Consider the following 15,582-nt stretch of genomic DNA (forward strand, 5'->3'; position numbering starts at 1 on the left):
GAGTGTCAAGTGCGGGCCAGGCAGGCCTCCACGCGGCGTATACAAGTCCCTCTGTCGTCACGCCGCAGCCAGAGCCCGCCTGCTAATCGGGGCGGCGGCGAGCACGCCCGATGCAGATCCGGCCGGGCGGCACAGCAAAGGACAAATGAGCAAGCCCCGGCGGAGTCCGACAGACTGTCGCCGACTTCTGCTTTCAGAGGATGAGGATGGAAGAGGACCCACGACAATGCTAGGATGCTATGCGAAAACGACAAACATGGTGGCTACAAGTACAGCGACCGTCCACGCCGAGGCGGGTCGGGTCGGCGGTCGGCGAAGAGGAGAACGATGACGATGACGACGACAACAAAAAGGCTGGATACGCATCGAGATCGGCAAGACGGCGACGCGAAGCCGACTCAGAGGTTGCCGCGCTCGGCCTGGTCCCTCTCGATGGCCTCAAAGAGGCTCTTGAAGTTGCCGGCGCCAAAGCCTTCAAAGTTGTGCCTCTGGATAATCTCGATAAAGACCGTGGGGCGGTCGAGGAGGTTCTTGGTAAAGAGCTGCAGCAGGTAGCCGCCCTCGTCAAAGTCAATCAGGATGTTGAGGCGCTGGATCGTCTCAAAGTCCTCCTTGAGCTTGAGGCCCGTCGCCGCCAGCCGCTTCTTGATGGCCGTGTAGTAGGTGTCGGGCACCTTGATAAACTCGATGCCGCGCGCCTGCAGCGACGAGACGGCCTGGATGATGTTGTCGGTGCGCAGCGCAATGTGCTGCACGCCGGCGCCGCCAAAGTACTGCACGTACTCCTCAATCTGGCTCTTCTTCTTGCCCACCGCGGGCTCGTTGATGGGCATCTTGACGCGCTCGTTGGCCGATGCCATGACAATCGACTTGAGCGCCGAGAACTCGGTCGAAATGTCCTTGTCGTCGACCGACCAGAACCGGTGGAAGCCCAGCGCGCGCTCATAGTAGTCGCACGCCTCCTCCATCTCGTCCCAGTCCTGGTTGCCCACGCAGTGGTCCAGGAAGCCCAGCCGGACGTCGGGCAGCAGCGCGTTGATCGGGTCCCGCTCCGAAATGGCCTTGAAGCCGGGCAGGAACGCGCCGCGGTAGCCGTCGCGCTGGATGAAGGTGTGGATCTGGGTGGGACGGACGCAAGCAGGGCGCGCATGGCGGGCGGATACGTCGCGGATCAGCAGACAGCTCAAAGGAGGACCAGGTCCGGAACCATTGGGACAGCTCGAGCCGGCCAACTCACAGTGTCGCCATAGGTCTTGATGGCGGCGCAGATGACCTTGCCGTCGGCGTCCTCGACCTCGTAGGGCTCGCGGTAGGGCCTGCCGCCGTTCTTGATGGCGGCGTCGTAGATGCCCCTGGCGTCGTCGACGGTGAAGGCGACGTCCTTGACGGCGTCGCCGTGGGCCGTGAGGTGCTGGTGCATCTCGTCGAGCTCCTGGACCTCGGAGGCGACGTCGGTCTGGTAGGCGCCCGGACCGTTGATGGGCGAGGTGAGGACAAAGAAGATGTCGCCCTGGCGGACGACGTGTGAGGCGCGGGTGCGGCAGCCCGTCTCGAGGCCGCGGTAGGCGACGCGCTCAAAGCCGAAGCGGGTGACAAAGTACGAGGCGGCCTGCTTGGCGTTGCCGACGTACCACTCGACGTGGTCTGCGAGGTCAAAGAAGGGGTTGGTGTAGGGTGGGGGTCAGTCACATTGCAAAACGGCCCGGCGTGAGATTGCGCAGAGGAGAGGAGGGCCGGGTGGCCCGCCACGTCTAATGCTCACGGAAGGCGTTGAGGTTGTCGCGGGCGTCGCCCTTGAGGTAGGACGGGTTGGCTGCCGAGGCGGGCTGGCCGAGGACGCTTTCCGGGGTGATGATAGTCTGGGTCGAGATGGGCGCCATCGTGTCGATGCGGCTGGATGAGGAGGAGGCGCGGTGATGCTCGGGTGTGCGCTTGTCGTCTGCTCAGGAGGAGGAGGAGGAGGCTGGTAGGGTGGCAGCGTCGGTCAAGGGGCTGATGCGATGGTCGTGGTGATGGCGGTGACGGTGGTGGTGGCGTGGCGGCGACAAGTTGCTAGACGAGGGGGTCGAGGTTATGTACCCAGCGGTGCCGTGGCCCATGTCGATTGCGAGCATGGCGCCGAGGCTGGCTGGCGAGGGCGGGGCTGACGAGGGATACGGCTCAGTGCCAGCCGAGCGAAAGAGGGATAGAGGCATGTTGGATGGTGGGTCCTGGCATCAGGCAGGCGGCACGGATCGAGGTCTGACGGGGGTTGGGCGTCATGCCCGACAGAGAATCGGACGGAACGGGTATGGTGACGGGGTGGGGCGCGACGAGGATGGTGGTGCAGAGGAGCGGGCGAGGGTGCAAAGGCAAACGACGGTTAAGGTTGCCGGCATCGAGGGCCCAAGCCGAGGCGATGCCCTTGTGCGCGTGGCAAGGCAGCGAGCGAGCTTGCGCTTGAGGTCGCTCACAGACCGAGGGGTCCCACCCTGCCCCGCTTAGCCGGCCAGGTAGGACATCGGCTACAGTACGCAACCCAAGCAGCAGCTCAGCAGGCAGGCAGGGGTCCACGCGGCTACTCGGCCTAGCCTGCCTCTAGGCCAGCGGGGGGCGGTGTGGCACGGCTCCTTAGCCGGCCTTAGCCGTAGCCTCTGGCTCAAGCTCGCTCCTAAGCTTCCCTCGCTCGTCGTTGCCCTCGATCCCTGCGCGGCCCTGATGACTACGGCGGTGGTACGGTACCACCACCCGGCCTCGCCATCGAGCCATCTCGAATCGACTCAGCAGAGCTCAGTCTTCGGATCTCATTTCCTGCCGAGGTGGGGGCGAGTGGGTGGTAGATAACGACTGCCCGACCCGACCCACCCACCGAGCCTCGCCGTAGCCGCAGCCGCAGCCGCAACCGCCACATCACAGCCACGACCACAGCCTCGGCCGCTGGGCGCATGGCGGCGCAAGAGCCTACCGCAGCCCCGGGAGCGTCTGCGTCAGCACCACGCTCTCGCACTCCACCTCTCGCTGCGGCCGTTGGCGGTGCTGATCGGCGCACTGGCTGGCTGCGATGCCATGCGATGCCATGCGATGCGATTGACAACGGAGTCTATTCAAAGCAGCGATGTAGCATCGCCCCCAGGCTCGCTCAGCAGCGTCTACAGGAGCGGCAAGGTGGGGGAGCACGATAAGACGGGAATGGGGCGCATCGGCCTGCTCTTGATACGCAGGCGAGGCCCTCGTCAGAGCCCGACCAGCACCACGGCCACCACGCCGGCCGCCAGCGCCACCGCAGCGGTGCGGGCCGACGCAGCAGGCAACAGGCCACCGCCCAAGGCACCGTTCGAGTCGGCCACGTCGGTGCCCGTCACGCGCGCGATGCCGCCGGCCCGGTAGTCTCGCCGCGCCGCGTCCATGAGCATCATGAACGACAGGCTCTCGGAGCTCGTGTCGCCCTGGTGCGTAAAGCCGAGCACGTCGACGGTCGGGAAGCCCGACCGGAAGATGCCCTCGCGCGACAGCGCCGTCTGCAGCCGGCCGTAGATGCGCTCGGCCACGTCAACGTGCCGGTCGCGCCCCGTCACCGACGCCAGCCGGAAGGTCGAGTAGACCATCAGCGCCGTGCCCGCCGAGTCGAGAAAGCTGTCGGTTTGGTTGAGGTAGTTGTGAAACAGCAGCGACTGCTCGTCGAGGAACGGGTAGGCGGCGTCGAGGACCTCGCCGATCCAGTTGACCAGGTCCGTCTTCTGGCTCGTCATGCGGTTCGACGCCGCGCTCTGCTCAATCGTCGCAAGCACCCGCAGCATGCCCGCCGTCACCCACCCGTTGCCCGTCACCCAGGTGCCGGCGTCGGTCCAGGTGGCGTTGTCGGCGAACCGGATGTGGCCCCACAGGTTGGCGCCGTTGCCCTCGGTGTACCGCAGCCCGTCGCGGTACAGGCGCACCTGGTCGTATGCCAGCTGCAGCAGGCTGTCGTTGCGCGTCATCAAACCGTAGTAGGCGATGAAAGGCGGGCCCATGTAGACGGCGTCGCTCCACAGCGACGCGTACGTGGCGCGGTGGCTGATGGCGCCCGTCTGGGATCGCGGCACGTCCTCGAGAATGTAGTTGAGCGCCCTCCGCGCGGCGTCGGCGTACATGCCCGAGCCCAGCTCGCCCGTCGTGCGGTCCAGCTCGCCATCGATCCAGGCGGCCAGCAGCACGTGCTCGCCGGCGCTGGTGCCATCGAGGGCGCTGCCTGCGGTGATGTTCTCGTCGCCGCTGATCCGGAAGGCGAGCCGCCCGAGCCGGTCCTGGCGCGCCGCAGAGTGGTACGCCATGCTCAGCACCGAGTAGGGCAGGTTGCCGGCGTCCGACCGCACGTTGCTCGGCTTGTAAGGAGGACCGCCCGACTTGGACGTGAAGACGGACCATGCAGGATAGTCGAGCTCGAGCAAGGCCGACTGCCCCGTCCCCTGCTCCCAGCTAGCGCGCTGGCCGGCCAGCATGCCCGTCCGCGCCACCTCGACCAGCGTGCTGTTGCTGTCGGCTGCCTGGACCAGCGGCGCGCTCAGCCCGAGCAGGCCAACCATGGCGAGCAGCGAGACGGCGGCGGCCGTCAATCCCTTGCTCGGCCCGAACAGCGCCCTGGAGCGGCGTCGGCGAGACACGGGGTGACGCGAGCTCAGCGTCGGCACGCCGACGGGGGCCGACTCGGCGGCATCCTGGAAGACGACCAGGGTGCCATTGGCGCGGAAGCCGGCCAGGTCGCCCGTCTTGAGCCACTGTTGCGCTCCGTCGACGCTGCCGGTGAGCGTCTTGCCGCGGACGTAGACCTCGCCCATGGGGTCGTCCTGGAAGCCCTCGGGCTTGTTGCCATCGATCGTCAGGCCCAGTGTCGATGCCCTCGGCGTCTGCACCACCTTGATCTCGACCGAGACGGCCGGAGGACCGACGTGGGCCGGCAGCTGGTTGCCCTCGTCGTCCTTGTCCGCAAACGCCTGGAGGTCGAAGCTGTGGGTGGCGCTGATCGGGGCAGTGGCACAGTAGGCGTCCTCATCCGCGTTGGCCACGTCGGCAGTCGACGAGAGCGAAGACGGCAGGTAGGTGTTCTGTACGGCGCAACCGAGGTGGATGCGCAGCGAGTCGAGGAGGCCCTGCAGCACGGAGGAGCCTTGGCCGACGATGACGACGTTGCGTACGTAGAGGCAGCCGGTGGCCTCGCGGCTCCTACGGTAGACGAGCGCGTCGAACAGGCCGTGCCTGCCGTAGGTGCCGTTGCGGAGCGTGTAGAGCCTGCTCCTGGTGGCCAGACCGGACAGCGAGGCGCGCCGGCTGACGGTGGTGAGGGCGCACGCCAGCGACGACGCGCCCTCGGCCGTGGCGTAGATGAGCGTGGGCGCAAAGTCGAACAGCTTCTTGGTGACGGCCGGGTTGGCGTCTTCCCAGCTGTTTGTCAGGGTGGACGCGGCCAGGCCCGCACCGGTGTAGAGAGCCAGCAGGGCGATAGCCAGTCCGGACGGCGTCACAGTCGCCATCATCGGGGGCGTCAGCGACGTCTTGGACGCCGAAGCCTCGACATAGATCCGGTCGGACGTCGATGGGATCTTGTCGGCGGGGTAGAACGAGAGGTGGGTGGTGACGCCCGAGATGAGGCTGCCGTGCGAGACGGCGGTCCAGCCCTGCTTGCCACGCCAGTAGTGGGAGTGAATCGCTGCGAGGTCGGCAGAGCCAGCCTTGTCACCGCCGTCGCTGCCAGCGGAGCCGGCATCGAGGACGTCTTGGAACGAGACGAAGCGCAGACGGTGGGAGCCGCCGTCATTGCTGGCCTGCGCCACGTCCTGCTGGGTGGGCAGGATGACGAGAGCAGACGGGTCTAGCGGGCCGAGGGACAGGACGTCGCGGAGCGCAGTGGGGGTGGTGAAGATGGCCGAGATGGCGCGAGCACCGGCTGACGCGACCTTGGGGGGGACCGACGACGGTGGCTTGTCCGAGATTGACGAGGGCGCCAGGACCAGCGTGTGGAAGGGCGAGGAGGAGGCGGAGTGGGCTCCGGCGAGGAGGGCTACGAGGCTCTCGTAGCTGTCCATCTCGACGGTGATGGCTGCGCAGATCTGGGAGGCGGGTGCCGACGAGAGCTTGACGAGGCCAGCGGCAAAGGCTGCGCTGTCTCGGGCGATGTGCGCATTGGTGGCCTGCCGGTCGTAGATCTGGCGAGAGTGCTGTGCTTCGGTGCCCTTTGCACCTGCAGCGACGAGGGCGGCGATGCTGGTAGCTTCTTTTCTGGGCTTTTCGGCGAGGTCGAATCCGGAGGGCGAGTTGGCGTTGCGGTAGATTGCGGATTCGTTGGTCTGCCTGACCTTGGAGACGTCGGCCTGGCGCGAGAGGATGAGCGGGTGGATGAGGGGCTGGTAGGCGCGGGCAGTGTAGATGGATGCCGAGAGCGCCACGACGATGCCGAGAAGCAGCGCCAGCGAGAGGTCGTCGATGACCAGCGAGAAGGCCATGGTGGGCGGCCGTGGTGGTGGTGGTGGTGGAGTGACCTGGAGCAGACAGCCTGGCAGCCCTTTTGGCAGTCTAGAAGCCGGGCAGGCAGCCGCAAAGAAGCAGACGAGGCAAGATGGCAGGGAAGGGAAGGGCACGGAGGGATGGGGTATCGAGGGGAAGGTGGGGGACAAAGGAAGCGGCCTTGCGGGAAGTCAGCGTAGCGCGGTGCCGCAAGCCCGCAACGCAGGCTGGCGGAGCGGATTGCTTGGCATCCGAGCCAGCCGACTGACCGACCGAGGGCCTGCCTAGCTGCCTCGATCCGGGCAGGTGGTTGCCGCTTCTCTACCTGCGCTTGCAAGCCACCGACGACTGGTTGCGTGGGCCCGTAGCGTAGGCGCCGTCGTGTGCCAGGAGCATGCTATCGTGTCAGCAGCATGGCCTGGCCTGGCCTGGCCTGGCCTGGCATTTGGTATCGACGCGGTGGATGCCATGCGCGGCCGTCGATGACTTCACCTTTTTCGATGGCCCTCGCCGGAAAGCGCGACCGGTTGGTCAAGCCATGCCTGGCCATGCCTGCCGTGCCCCGCCTAACTCACCTGCTTGCCCGCCCGCCCGCAATTGGAATTTTAGACTTTCTCCTGGCTGCCTCTCTCTGGCCTTCCCCGCCTCTCCGCCTCGGCGAGGCTTGGAGGCTGAGGCAAGCCGCACCGGAGCCCATCCCGCAGAGCCCGCCCGGCCTGGCCTGGCCTCGGCATTCGGCGCACCACGGTGACCCAAGCCCCGACAGTCCGCCCTGGGACAACCACGACGCCGACGCCGCCAGCCTCGACCCTAGGACACTCCTCGACGCCGACATCAAGGCACAAGGCAGGTTACGTTGTAGGGCATCGCGCCCGTCGCATCGCACAAGGGCAAAGCAGCAGCTACAGATCGATTGTCATCTTCGTGAAAGCCGCAGCACAAGGGGCGAGGGCTGGCAGCCCTACCTCTGTCGAAAATCTTCGACGCCACGCGGCTGCCTCTCTTGGCGCCAGGCCTTGGCCTCGGGCCTTGGCGTCCGCAGCAGTCGCAGCCCTCTCCTTTGCCCCCGTAGACGATCAAAGGCGAGCGATCCCGAAACGCCAACGCCGGATCTCCCTCGCCTAGCCTCGGCTTGCCCAGCCTGGCCTGCCTATCCTTATTATTCCTGCTTGCGCGCCTGGCGGTCTCGCCACCAGAGCCTGCCGGACTCGTAGCTGCCAAGGTAGATGGCGGCGCCCAGCGCTGTCCACGCGCTCCGCAGCGCACCCCCTCGGAACAGGGCACGCCACCCTTCCTTGGCGGCGATACCGCGCATCGTCTCGACCACGCCGCCCGCTTCCCCGCCGCTCGTCGATAGCATGATCCGCGTCTTGGCCACGTCAATGGGCGTCGTCACCAGCGCCGCCGTCGATCCGGCAACCGCCGCGCTCCCGGCGCTCACCAGGCCCGCCTTGATGAACTCGACCTCGACCCGCGCACCCTCGCGCCGCGCCTTGGCCTGGAACGACTCCGACTCGCGCACGTCGTCGACCTCGCCGTCGCTCGCGTGCGTCCCCGCCGCCAGCCCCACGTGCTCCGACAGCCGCTGCCGGATCGACTCGTAGAGCGGGAACTGGAGCGCCGTAAACGGCAGGTTCCTCCCCGCCAGCGCCATGTACGATCGGGCAAACGTGCTGGCCATTGGCCGCAACACGGCCGCCGACGCCCCGCCGCCGCCCGTCCTCGCCGCCGAGGCCGACGAGGAACCCAGTTTGTCCACGCCGCTCCGCACGTCTTCGGCCACCTGCCTCGCCGTCGCCGCTGCGCTGCCGGGAGGCGCCCGTTTTGTCACCTTGTCGGCCGCGTTTTTGGCCGCTTCCTTGGCTACCTCGGCCTTGGACGCATCGCTGGGCGCCCTCTGGACCGTCTCCTTGACCGCCTCTGCTGCCGTCGTCGCTGGGCACCCCTTGGATGACGAAGAAGACGAGGATGTTGCCGCAGCCGCCTTGTTCTGCCGGTTGGTCACCTGCGCACGCTGCTTGATGACCTCGGCGGGTGTGAGGACGAGGCACGAGACCAGCTCGGCCGTCGAGCTCGCCAGCAGGTGCGACAACCCGGCCGGTGCATTGTGCAGGGGCGACGACGGGCCCGCCAGAGCGCTCTTGGAGTGTTCGTAGGTCGTGAAAAAGATGCCGGCTGGTCGATCGTGGGCCAGGCGCACAGCGAAGGGTGGTCAGCCACCGGAGACTGCAGCCGCTCGACAGCAACAAGGTCGCCTGCTCACCCGCTGGCAGCGTGGCCACAATGACGCTCCCGACGCCCTGGTAGAGGCCCGAGTAGAGCCCGCGGCCGGCGGGGAAGCGTGTCGCATAGTCCGGGGCCTGGAGGCGGGTCTTGAGCGTGTCGAGCGGGTAGATGAGCAGGTCGACCGAAAAGGCCGCAAGGGCTCCCGCCTGACGGTGGTCACAGCAGAGCGACGACGGTCAGCACACCTTGCCGGTCGGAACCCGCCCTCTGCCGCGTCGCGACTCACCACGACGGTATCCATCCTGGCTGTTTCTTTTCGTGTTGATCGGCTGAAGCAAGCCCGTATCGATGTCGAGGATGGTGGTGGTGGTGGTGGTGCGGAGAGGGCTCGGTTCAGTGAGCAGACGAGGGAGCCCCCTGCGGCCAACATAGTTCATCAGCAGCATGTCAGACAGCGAGACCAGGGTCCTCTTCCCTTGTGGAGGGTGATCGCACCCTGCATCCTTCGACGCACGTCACGGCGCGTTTCCGCCGCGGTCCGGCAAGACCCGGGCAGCCCTTGCAACTACCACCACCCTCTTCTTCTTCTCCTCGCTCTCCCACGACGCAAGCTGATCGAGACTCGGATCTCTCTATCAATGACATTGCAGAACCGTCAGAGTGCACGGCATGGCTACAGAGCGAGGGTGCCGGCCCAGCGATAATTCACTGCTCCTCGCGCTCGTTGGACTTGGGCTGCACGGGGATGTAGGTGCGCGGCAGGATGTCGACCATCTCGGGCGTCAGCTGGTCGAGCGACGTGACGCCCAGCAGGCGCATGCCGCGGTGGATCTCATCCTCGAGGATCTGGATGGCGCGCGTCACGCCCGCCTCGCCAAAGCCGCTTTGCGCATACTGGCCCGACAAGGCAAGAGGGAAAGAGGGAGGGAGGAGTCAGTATTCACATCGGCGAGAGTGGCTCGGGCAAGCGTCTGTCGCTCCTCACCAGGAAGGGCCGACCCAGGCCGACAGCCTTGGCGCCTGAGTAGCGGCAGCGTCGACAATAGCAGAGGGTGGAATGTCCTCGGTCAGCCTTTCGTCTGCCACCGCAAGTGGCGATCCACTCGGTATCAGCCCGGCGACTCACCGAGCGCCACTGCCTTGAGCACGTCGGTGCCCCGTCGGACGCCGCCGTCCATGAACACCTCGATCTTGTCAAACAGGTCCGGCCGACGCTGCCGCAGCTCAATCAGGACGTCGATGGCCGGCGGCGAAAAGTCGAGCGAACGGCCGCCGTGGTTGGACAGCACGACGCCATCGACGCCGTGCTTGACCGCCAGCTCGACATCCTCGACCGTCTGGATGCCCTTGAGGTAGAGCGGCAGCTTGCACACCTTGCGGTACCAAGCGATGTCTTCCCACGACTGTGAGGGCGTACGGGAGGTGCTCGCATGTCAGCGCCGGTCGCCACCAAGATCGCCCGGCCGCCCATCTGAACCGCATCGGCACTCACCAGATCGGGCTCAATGTAGCCAGAGATGGCCTGGGCCACGCCGCCACCTGCAGCCTTGACGTCCTTGCCGTGGTCCATGCCCATCTCGACCTCCTCCTCCTTTGTCCGCATGTCGCGCTCGCGCTTGCCCATGACCGGCGCGTCGACGGTGAGGAAGACGGCATTGCAGCCCTTGGACTCGACCTTTTTCAGGATGCGCTCCGAGGCCGAGCGGTCCTTGTTGACGTAGAGCTGGTAGATGGTCGGCTGCCCCTCGCGGCGCGCGTCGAGCATCTCGTCGAGGCCGACCGAGGCGTTGGCAGAGATGCCCTGGATGATGCCCGCCTTGCCCGCGCCCCGCGTCAGGTTCAGCTCGCCGTCCGGGTGGCCCAGCTTGGCCATGGCCGCCGGCGAGATGTAGACGGGAAGAGACGACGAGAAGCCAGCGCTGTCGCTCGTCTTGATCAGCGTGGCCGACGAGTCGACACTGCCGATCTTGCGCAGGATCCTCGGACGGAACCAGACGCGATTGAAGGCCGCCCGGTTCTGTGCCATGGCTGCGAGGCGAGGCCAAAGCGAGGCAACGGGAGATCAGTCGTCGTGCCAGGCCAAGGGGAAGACGTCCGCCGTTCGTTAAAGGCAACTCACTGATCTCGTCGTCGCCAGCAGAAGAGTAGTACGCCCACGCCTGGTCGCTCAGAATCGACCTTGCCACTTTCTGAGGTGGTTGCAATCGACATCACCGAAGGCGGCAAGAGTCAGCTGCTGCAGCAGCAGGCCGGCGTCATGAACATTGCCGGGCACTCACCTCAAAGTCGTCGAGGTTGAGCAGCGTCCCGATCGGGGGCAGGTTCTCCCTCGCCTCTCTCCGCTTGCGGTCCTTTTCTGACTCCTCGCCGGGCTGCTTCACCCTGACCGTGGCCGGGTCGACGATGCCGAGGTGCGCCGAAGGATCGAGGTTCTCCTCGAGCGCATTCGGCGGGTGCACGGGCTCGTAGAGATCACTGAGGCGGCGACAGGGATGGAGGTTGAGGGTGAGTCTCCAGAGCTCTGTCGAACGGGCGCTCGACCTCGCTACGACTTTGGAGCAGCCACAGCCACACTCACGTCACGTCCTTGCCTGCGTTCTTCAGAATGATGTTCCGTCCACCAGGGTGGTTGTCGACAAAGTTGGTCACGCTGGCGGGGCCAAGAGCAAGAGGCAGTTGGCCGGATGGGCTCCGTCAGCTGTGGAGCGTTCCACGCATGCGACGGCCGGCGGTGGCAGGGCCTGGGACTCACTCATAGACCTCTCCCTTGATGACGACCCAGAGGCCCTGCCCGCCCTTTTCGGGGAGAGCGTTGTGCTTCTCGACCTCGTCCATCGAAATCATCTTCCGGGATGGGTCGCCGGCCGCCTTGGGCGTGACCTCGACGGGAGGGTGGCGAGCCTCGGCGTGCACGGTGCCCTTGATCAGGTCCGACATGAGCGCAGCGGCGGCAATACCACCCAGGAAGGCGCCGAGCACCTTGCCGTTGACGCCACCCGCCCTGCGTCCGTCAGAGGACGTCGAGAAGGTGCGCCGCGCTGGTGCGGTGGCCCACCTTGCCCCCTGCGCATGTGCATTGCGAGCGGCTCTTGGGATGTTGGATAGGGCGGCGCCCCTTGGTGTGGCGGAGCATGCCAGCGTGCCGAAGACCATGTTGGGCCAGGCGTCGTCGAGAGGGTGGCGGAGTTGCGGGCGGCTGTGGCACTGTGGAAGGTGCTGGCGAGCAGGGCGCTTGTGGAGTTGGAGAAGGTGAGATGTCCAACGCTCGAGCGGTGAGGCAGGCGTGAGCTGAGGTGACTCGTACTTGAGAGTAGGAAAAGAATGGTTGTCGTCGGGGGGAAAGGAGACCTCAGAGGTGCGAGCTTCGAGGGGGAAAGGCAGAAGAATTGAGGAGGGGCCCGGGGGGCGAGGAGGACAAGGGCGAGGCTTCGGGCGTTCCCCCCACGTCAACAGTCGAGCCAGGCGGCTTCCCCACACTCTCGCCGGCCGGCAGCGCTCCGCCCACGTCCAACAGGCCAGGCAGCCAGGCCAGGGCCCGGCCGGCACCGCACCGGAAGCGCCGAGCGTGCGCTCGGGCCCACTTCTGCTCTCCTCGGCCTCAGCCCGGCGTTCAAAAGGGCCCAGCCCTGGCCTCGCCGTTTGATTTTTTTCTTTTTCTCGCGTCAGCCGGGTTGGACCCTGGCTCGCACGCAGGCCCGCCCTCGACCGCGCTCTCACCCGACCGAGCGACCGACCCGAAGAGCGGGGCAGGCCAATTGGCGTGCTTGCACAGCAGATGCCCGCAGGTAGTAGACACGGCCGCTCTCGTCCTCTCTTCTCCTCGCAGGGTACGGTACGATTCGCTGCGTCTATCAAAGGTGGGGACAGGGGGAAGCTGCCAGCTAGAACGAGATCACAGGCTCTACGACCAGACCAAAGCAGAAGAGGCGGGCCCAAAGGCGGCTGGGGGCCGGCGGAGCCTAGATCGGAAGGCCCCCCACAAGAGGGGCAGACGGGGCCAGAGAGACGGCAAGCATCCCAGCCCGGCGAGCAGCAGGGAGCCGGGAGCTGGGAGCCGGACATCGTCGCTATGGAGGTGGGGCGAAGACGGACAGACGAGGCGAGACGAGGCGAGCAGGTATCTTGGTGGCGAAGCGGATGGTGCAGTGAGGAGCGGGAGTGCTGGGCGGGGGGATATGCAGGGAGCGAGACGAGATCATGGCGGTAGATGGCGGCCGGTGTGGGATCACGCTACGTCTTGGTCGAGGCGGCGCCGAGATCCTCGTCCCTCACCTCTTCGGCGTCGACGTCGCTCTTGGCTCCGCCCCGGCGCGGGCGACCGCTCCGCTTGGCGCCGTTGCCGCTCTGTGCCGGATCGGCCGAGGCATTCGCGTGCTCGAGCGCCAGAGCCGACAGCCTCGACTTGGTCGCATCCGCGGATTCGGCGGCCAGCGCACCGTACTTGTTGAGCGCGGCATCCGCACCGTCGGCCAGCGGAGCCAGCTTCTGGTCCTTCGTGCGCGGCGAGGTGCGGCGGCTCGACGACGACGACGAGGGCGGCGACGCCTTGCGTTGGGGGCGTTCGGCAGCCTTGTCGGTATCCAGTTCGAGCCTCGCCCTCTTGGACGCATCGACGTCGTCGGCAGCGTCGAGGCTCTCGGCGACTGCCTTTGCCGTCGCGGCGTCCTCGCCCGTCTCGCCATCGGCAAAGATTTCTTGGCTGAGCGCGCTGGCCTTGCGCTTGAGAGAGGCTCCGCGGGGCCCTGGCAGGTTGCCGGAGGACGGCTCGACAGAGGCCCTCGTCGACGCCTTCTTGGCGGTGCCTTCGGGAGCGGCGGCGGCGTCAGCAGCAGCACTCGGTTCGGCGTCTTGAGACGGCTCCATCGTTAGGCTTCCGGCGGCCAGGGGGCTGCTCTGGAAAGGCGCAGTGGAGCTGAGGGCGCTGTGGGATGGCTTCAGAGTCGCTTCTGGCGGGCTGTTGCCGCGAGATGGCGAGTGTCGGGATGCTGCCTGCGAGGTCGGCTTGCCGTGGGCACCTTCGTCGACCGTCGAGCTGGCAGTGTTGCGTGCGCCGCCCCTCTTGCCCGAGCCTGCGTTCGACGTCAGAGGGACAGGCGAGTTGCTGCGAGACGCCGGTCGACGGGACCGGGAGGCAGACCCCGAAGCCAACTCTGTGGCTGCGGCAGACGAGCTGGCAGCGTTGTTGGCGGCCCTGGTGGTCCGGCCGCGGGAGGTCGCAGACGACTCCCGGCTCATGGCGGCGCCGCCCCGTTCGTGGGCCGCGGACGAGGTGCCGGCAGAGGTGCCGGCAGCGTTGATGCTGGCATAGGGGCTGCTGCTCTTGCGCTTCTTGCCGAGGCCCTTGACGCCGAGATGCTCGAGCTCTGCCTTGGACGCCAGCTTCTTGGCGGCCTCCTTCTTGGCGGCCGCGATGGCCTTCTGCTGTGCTTCGCGGGCCTTGGCGAGGGCGGTGCCGGGGGCGCCTGGGTAGCGATCGTTTGTGAGCGAGTAAATCTCTGAACGACGTCCCGAGGCCGGGTCGATGAGCGGATGGGAGCCTTCTGGAGCCCAGTGGGGCACCGTGGTGGTGATGAGCGGGACCAGCTTGGCCGAGCTGCGGCCGCCGGTGGGAGAGTTGGAGCCCGAGGAGCTGCTGGATGCCGTCGTCGACGAGCCAGGAGCCCGGACCGCCTGGAACTTGCGGCTGCGCTTGGAGGAGGCGCTGGCGATCGAGGGGTAGATGGCCGACGTGGACGCTGCAAAGGGTGGGGAGCCCGGCGGCGACGACGACGACGACGACGATGCCGCAGAGGCAGCTGCGGCTGCCTGAAACGCCTGCAGCGCCAGGATCTGGTTCTGGCGGGCGGCCTCGGCAATCTTGGCCAGCGGACCTGGGAGCGGCTGCGAGGTCCGGCTAGCGGGTGATGAGGCCGAGAGCGGACGGAAGCCGCGAGAGGACGAGCTCAAGGTAGAGGTCATGTCGCGGTGTATTTGTGGGTGCCGAGTGTCACTTTGGCGGCGCTTGTGGGAGTGCTTGCTGAGGGTGTCGACAGGCGCTGGGTTGGTCGCGCTGATGCTGGCAGGGGTTTCCTTGGGAGGGTCAGGAGCTCGGAGCGAAGGCGAGATAGGGTGATGGGCGACTGGAGAGGGGGTGGAGCATGATCCGCGAGGGCGAGGACGAGGAAGAAGGAGAGCCGACCGAGCGTGCCGAGGTCGTCTAGGAGAGCTCGGGGACGGTGCGATGGGGAGACGACGGGGTAGGGAAGGAGGTGGGAAGGGGCAGTGAGTGAGAGGGGAAGAAAGAAGCTTCGAGGTAGGTGGGGGGCCGGCTACGCAGACAGGGGGTTGTTGCTGCTGCTCCTCCGCTCTGTCGTGGGTCTAGGTGGTGGTGGTGAGGGTGGTGGCGGCAGTGGTGGTGGCGGCAGCGACGAGGATCAGCATGGCTGGCTTGCTGGCTGGCTGATGCTTGGGTTCGAGGGGACCAGCACCAACAGCACCAGCCAGAGCGGGAGGGCCGGCCGGCCTGCACGCCGCCCAGCAGCAAGCAGGCAGGCTAGGCCTGGCAAGGCGAGCAAGGCAGGCAGGCAGGCAGGGTTCGCTTGCAGCTCCCCGGCCCAACCGGCCAAAGGCGCCGTGGGTCTGTCTGCCTGCTTGCCTGTGGCCTGCTCTGCCCTGCCCACCGGTCATCATCGCTGCCTGCCTGCCTGCCTGCCCGCCTACAGAAGAGTAGCCCAGCCACCTGGCTGCCTTTCTGGCCCTGCCTCTGCCTCCGCCTCCGCCTTTTGCCTCGCTCGCCCGTTCGCCCGTGGCCAAAGCTCTAAAAAAACTCCCGTTTCCGACCCGTCGCCAGCCTCCGCCCCCCCGCCCAATCCAGCCCCGCGAATCCCAGCATAGCCCAGCCCGCACCTGCCTCCGTCGCTC

General features: G+C 66.8%; 5 protein-coding genes across 5 annotated transcripts; all 5 read right to left on the minus strand.

The window, feature by feature from the left end:
* Positions 1-398: 398 nt before the first annotated feature.
* PFL1_00168 (uncharacterized protein) lies at positions 399-1,880 on the minus strand (the record flags this gene model as incomplete). The annotated part of the gene is made up of 3 exons (XM_007877665.1): positions 399-1,118; positions 1,238-1,644; positions 1,763-1,880. The coding sequence occupies 3 exons, from the start codon at positions 1,878-1,880 to the stop codon at positions 399-401; spliced, it is 1,245 nt and encodes a 414-aa protein (XP_007875856.1).
* A 1,332-nt stretch (positions 1,881-3,212) lies between these two features.
* Positions 3,213-6,455, minus strand: PFL1_00169 (uncharacterized protein; the record flags this gene model as incomplete). The annotated part of the gene is made up of 1 exon (XM_007877666.1): positions 3,213-6,455. One exon carries the CDS (start codon positions 6,453-6,455, stop codon positions 3,213-3,215), a length of 3,243 nt encoding a protein of 1,080 aa, XP_007875857.1.
* A 1,160-nt stretch (positions 6,456-7,615) lies between these two features.
* On the minus strand, positions 7,616-8,983 carry PFL1_00170 (uncharacterized protein; the record flags this gene model as incomplete). Its single annotated transcript, XM_007877667.1, has 3 exons — positions 7,616-8,631; positions 8,720-8,888; positions 8,969-8,983. The coding sequence occupies 3 exons, from the start codon at positions 8,981-8,983 to the stop codon at positions 7,616-7,618; spliced, it is 1,200 nt and encodes a 399-aa protein (XP_007875858.1).
* Positions 8,984-9,387: 404 nt separating this feature from the next.
* PFL1_00171 (uncharacterized protein) lies at positions 9,388-11,835 on the minus strand (the record flags this gene model as incomplete). Its single annotated transcript, XM_007877668.1, has 8 exons — positions 9,388-9,576; positions 9,668-9,702; positions 9,809-10,085; positions 10,175-10,710; positions 10,802-10,871; positions 10,962-11,157; positions 11,261-11,332; positions 11,435-11,835. The coding sequence occupies 8 exons, from the start codon at positions 11,833-11,835 to the stop codon at positions 9,388-9,390; spliced, it is 1,776 nt and encodes a 591-aa protein (XP_007875859.1).
* A 1,077-nt stretch (positions 11,836-12,912) lies between these two features.
* PFL1_00172 (uncharacterized protein) lies at positions 12,913-14,640 on the minus strand (the record flags this gene model as incomplete). Its single annotated transcript, XM_007877669.1, has 1 exon — positions 12,913-14,640. The coding sequence occupies one exon, from the start codon at positions 14,638-14,640 to the stop codon at positions 12,913-12,915; it is 1,728 nt and encodes a 575-aa protein (XP_007875860.1).
* Positions 14,641-15,582: the final 942 nt, after the last annotated feature.

The sequence above is a fragment of the Pseudozyma flocculosa genome, assembly GCF_000417875.1.
Source record: "Pseudozyma flocculosa PF-1 unplaced genomic scaffold scaffold00001, whole genome shotgun sequence".
NCBI classification, from domain to species: Eukaryota; Fungi; Basidiomycota; class Ustilaginomycetes; order Ustilaginales; family Ustilaginaceae; genus Pseudozyma; species Pseudozyma flocculosa.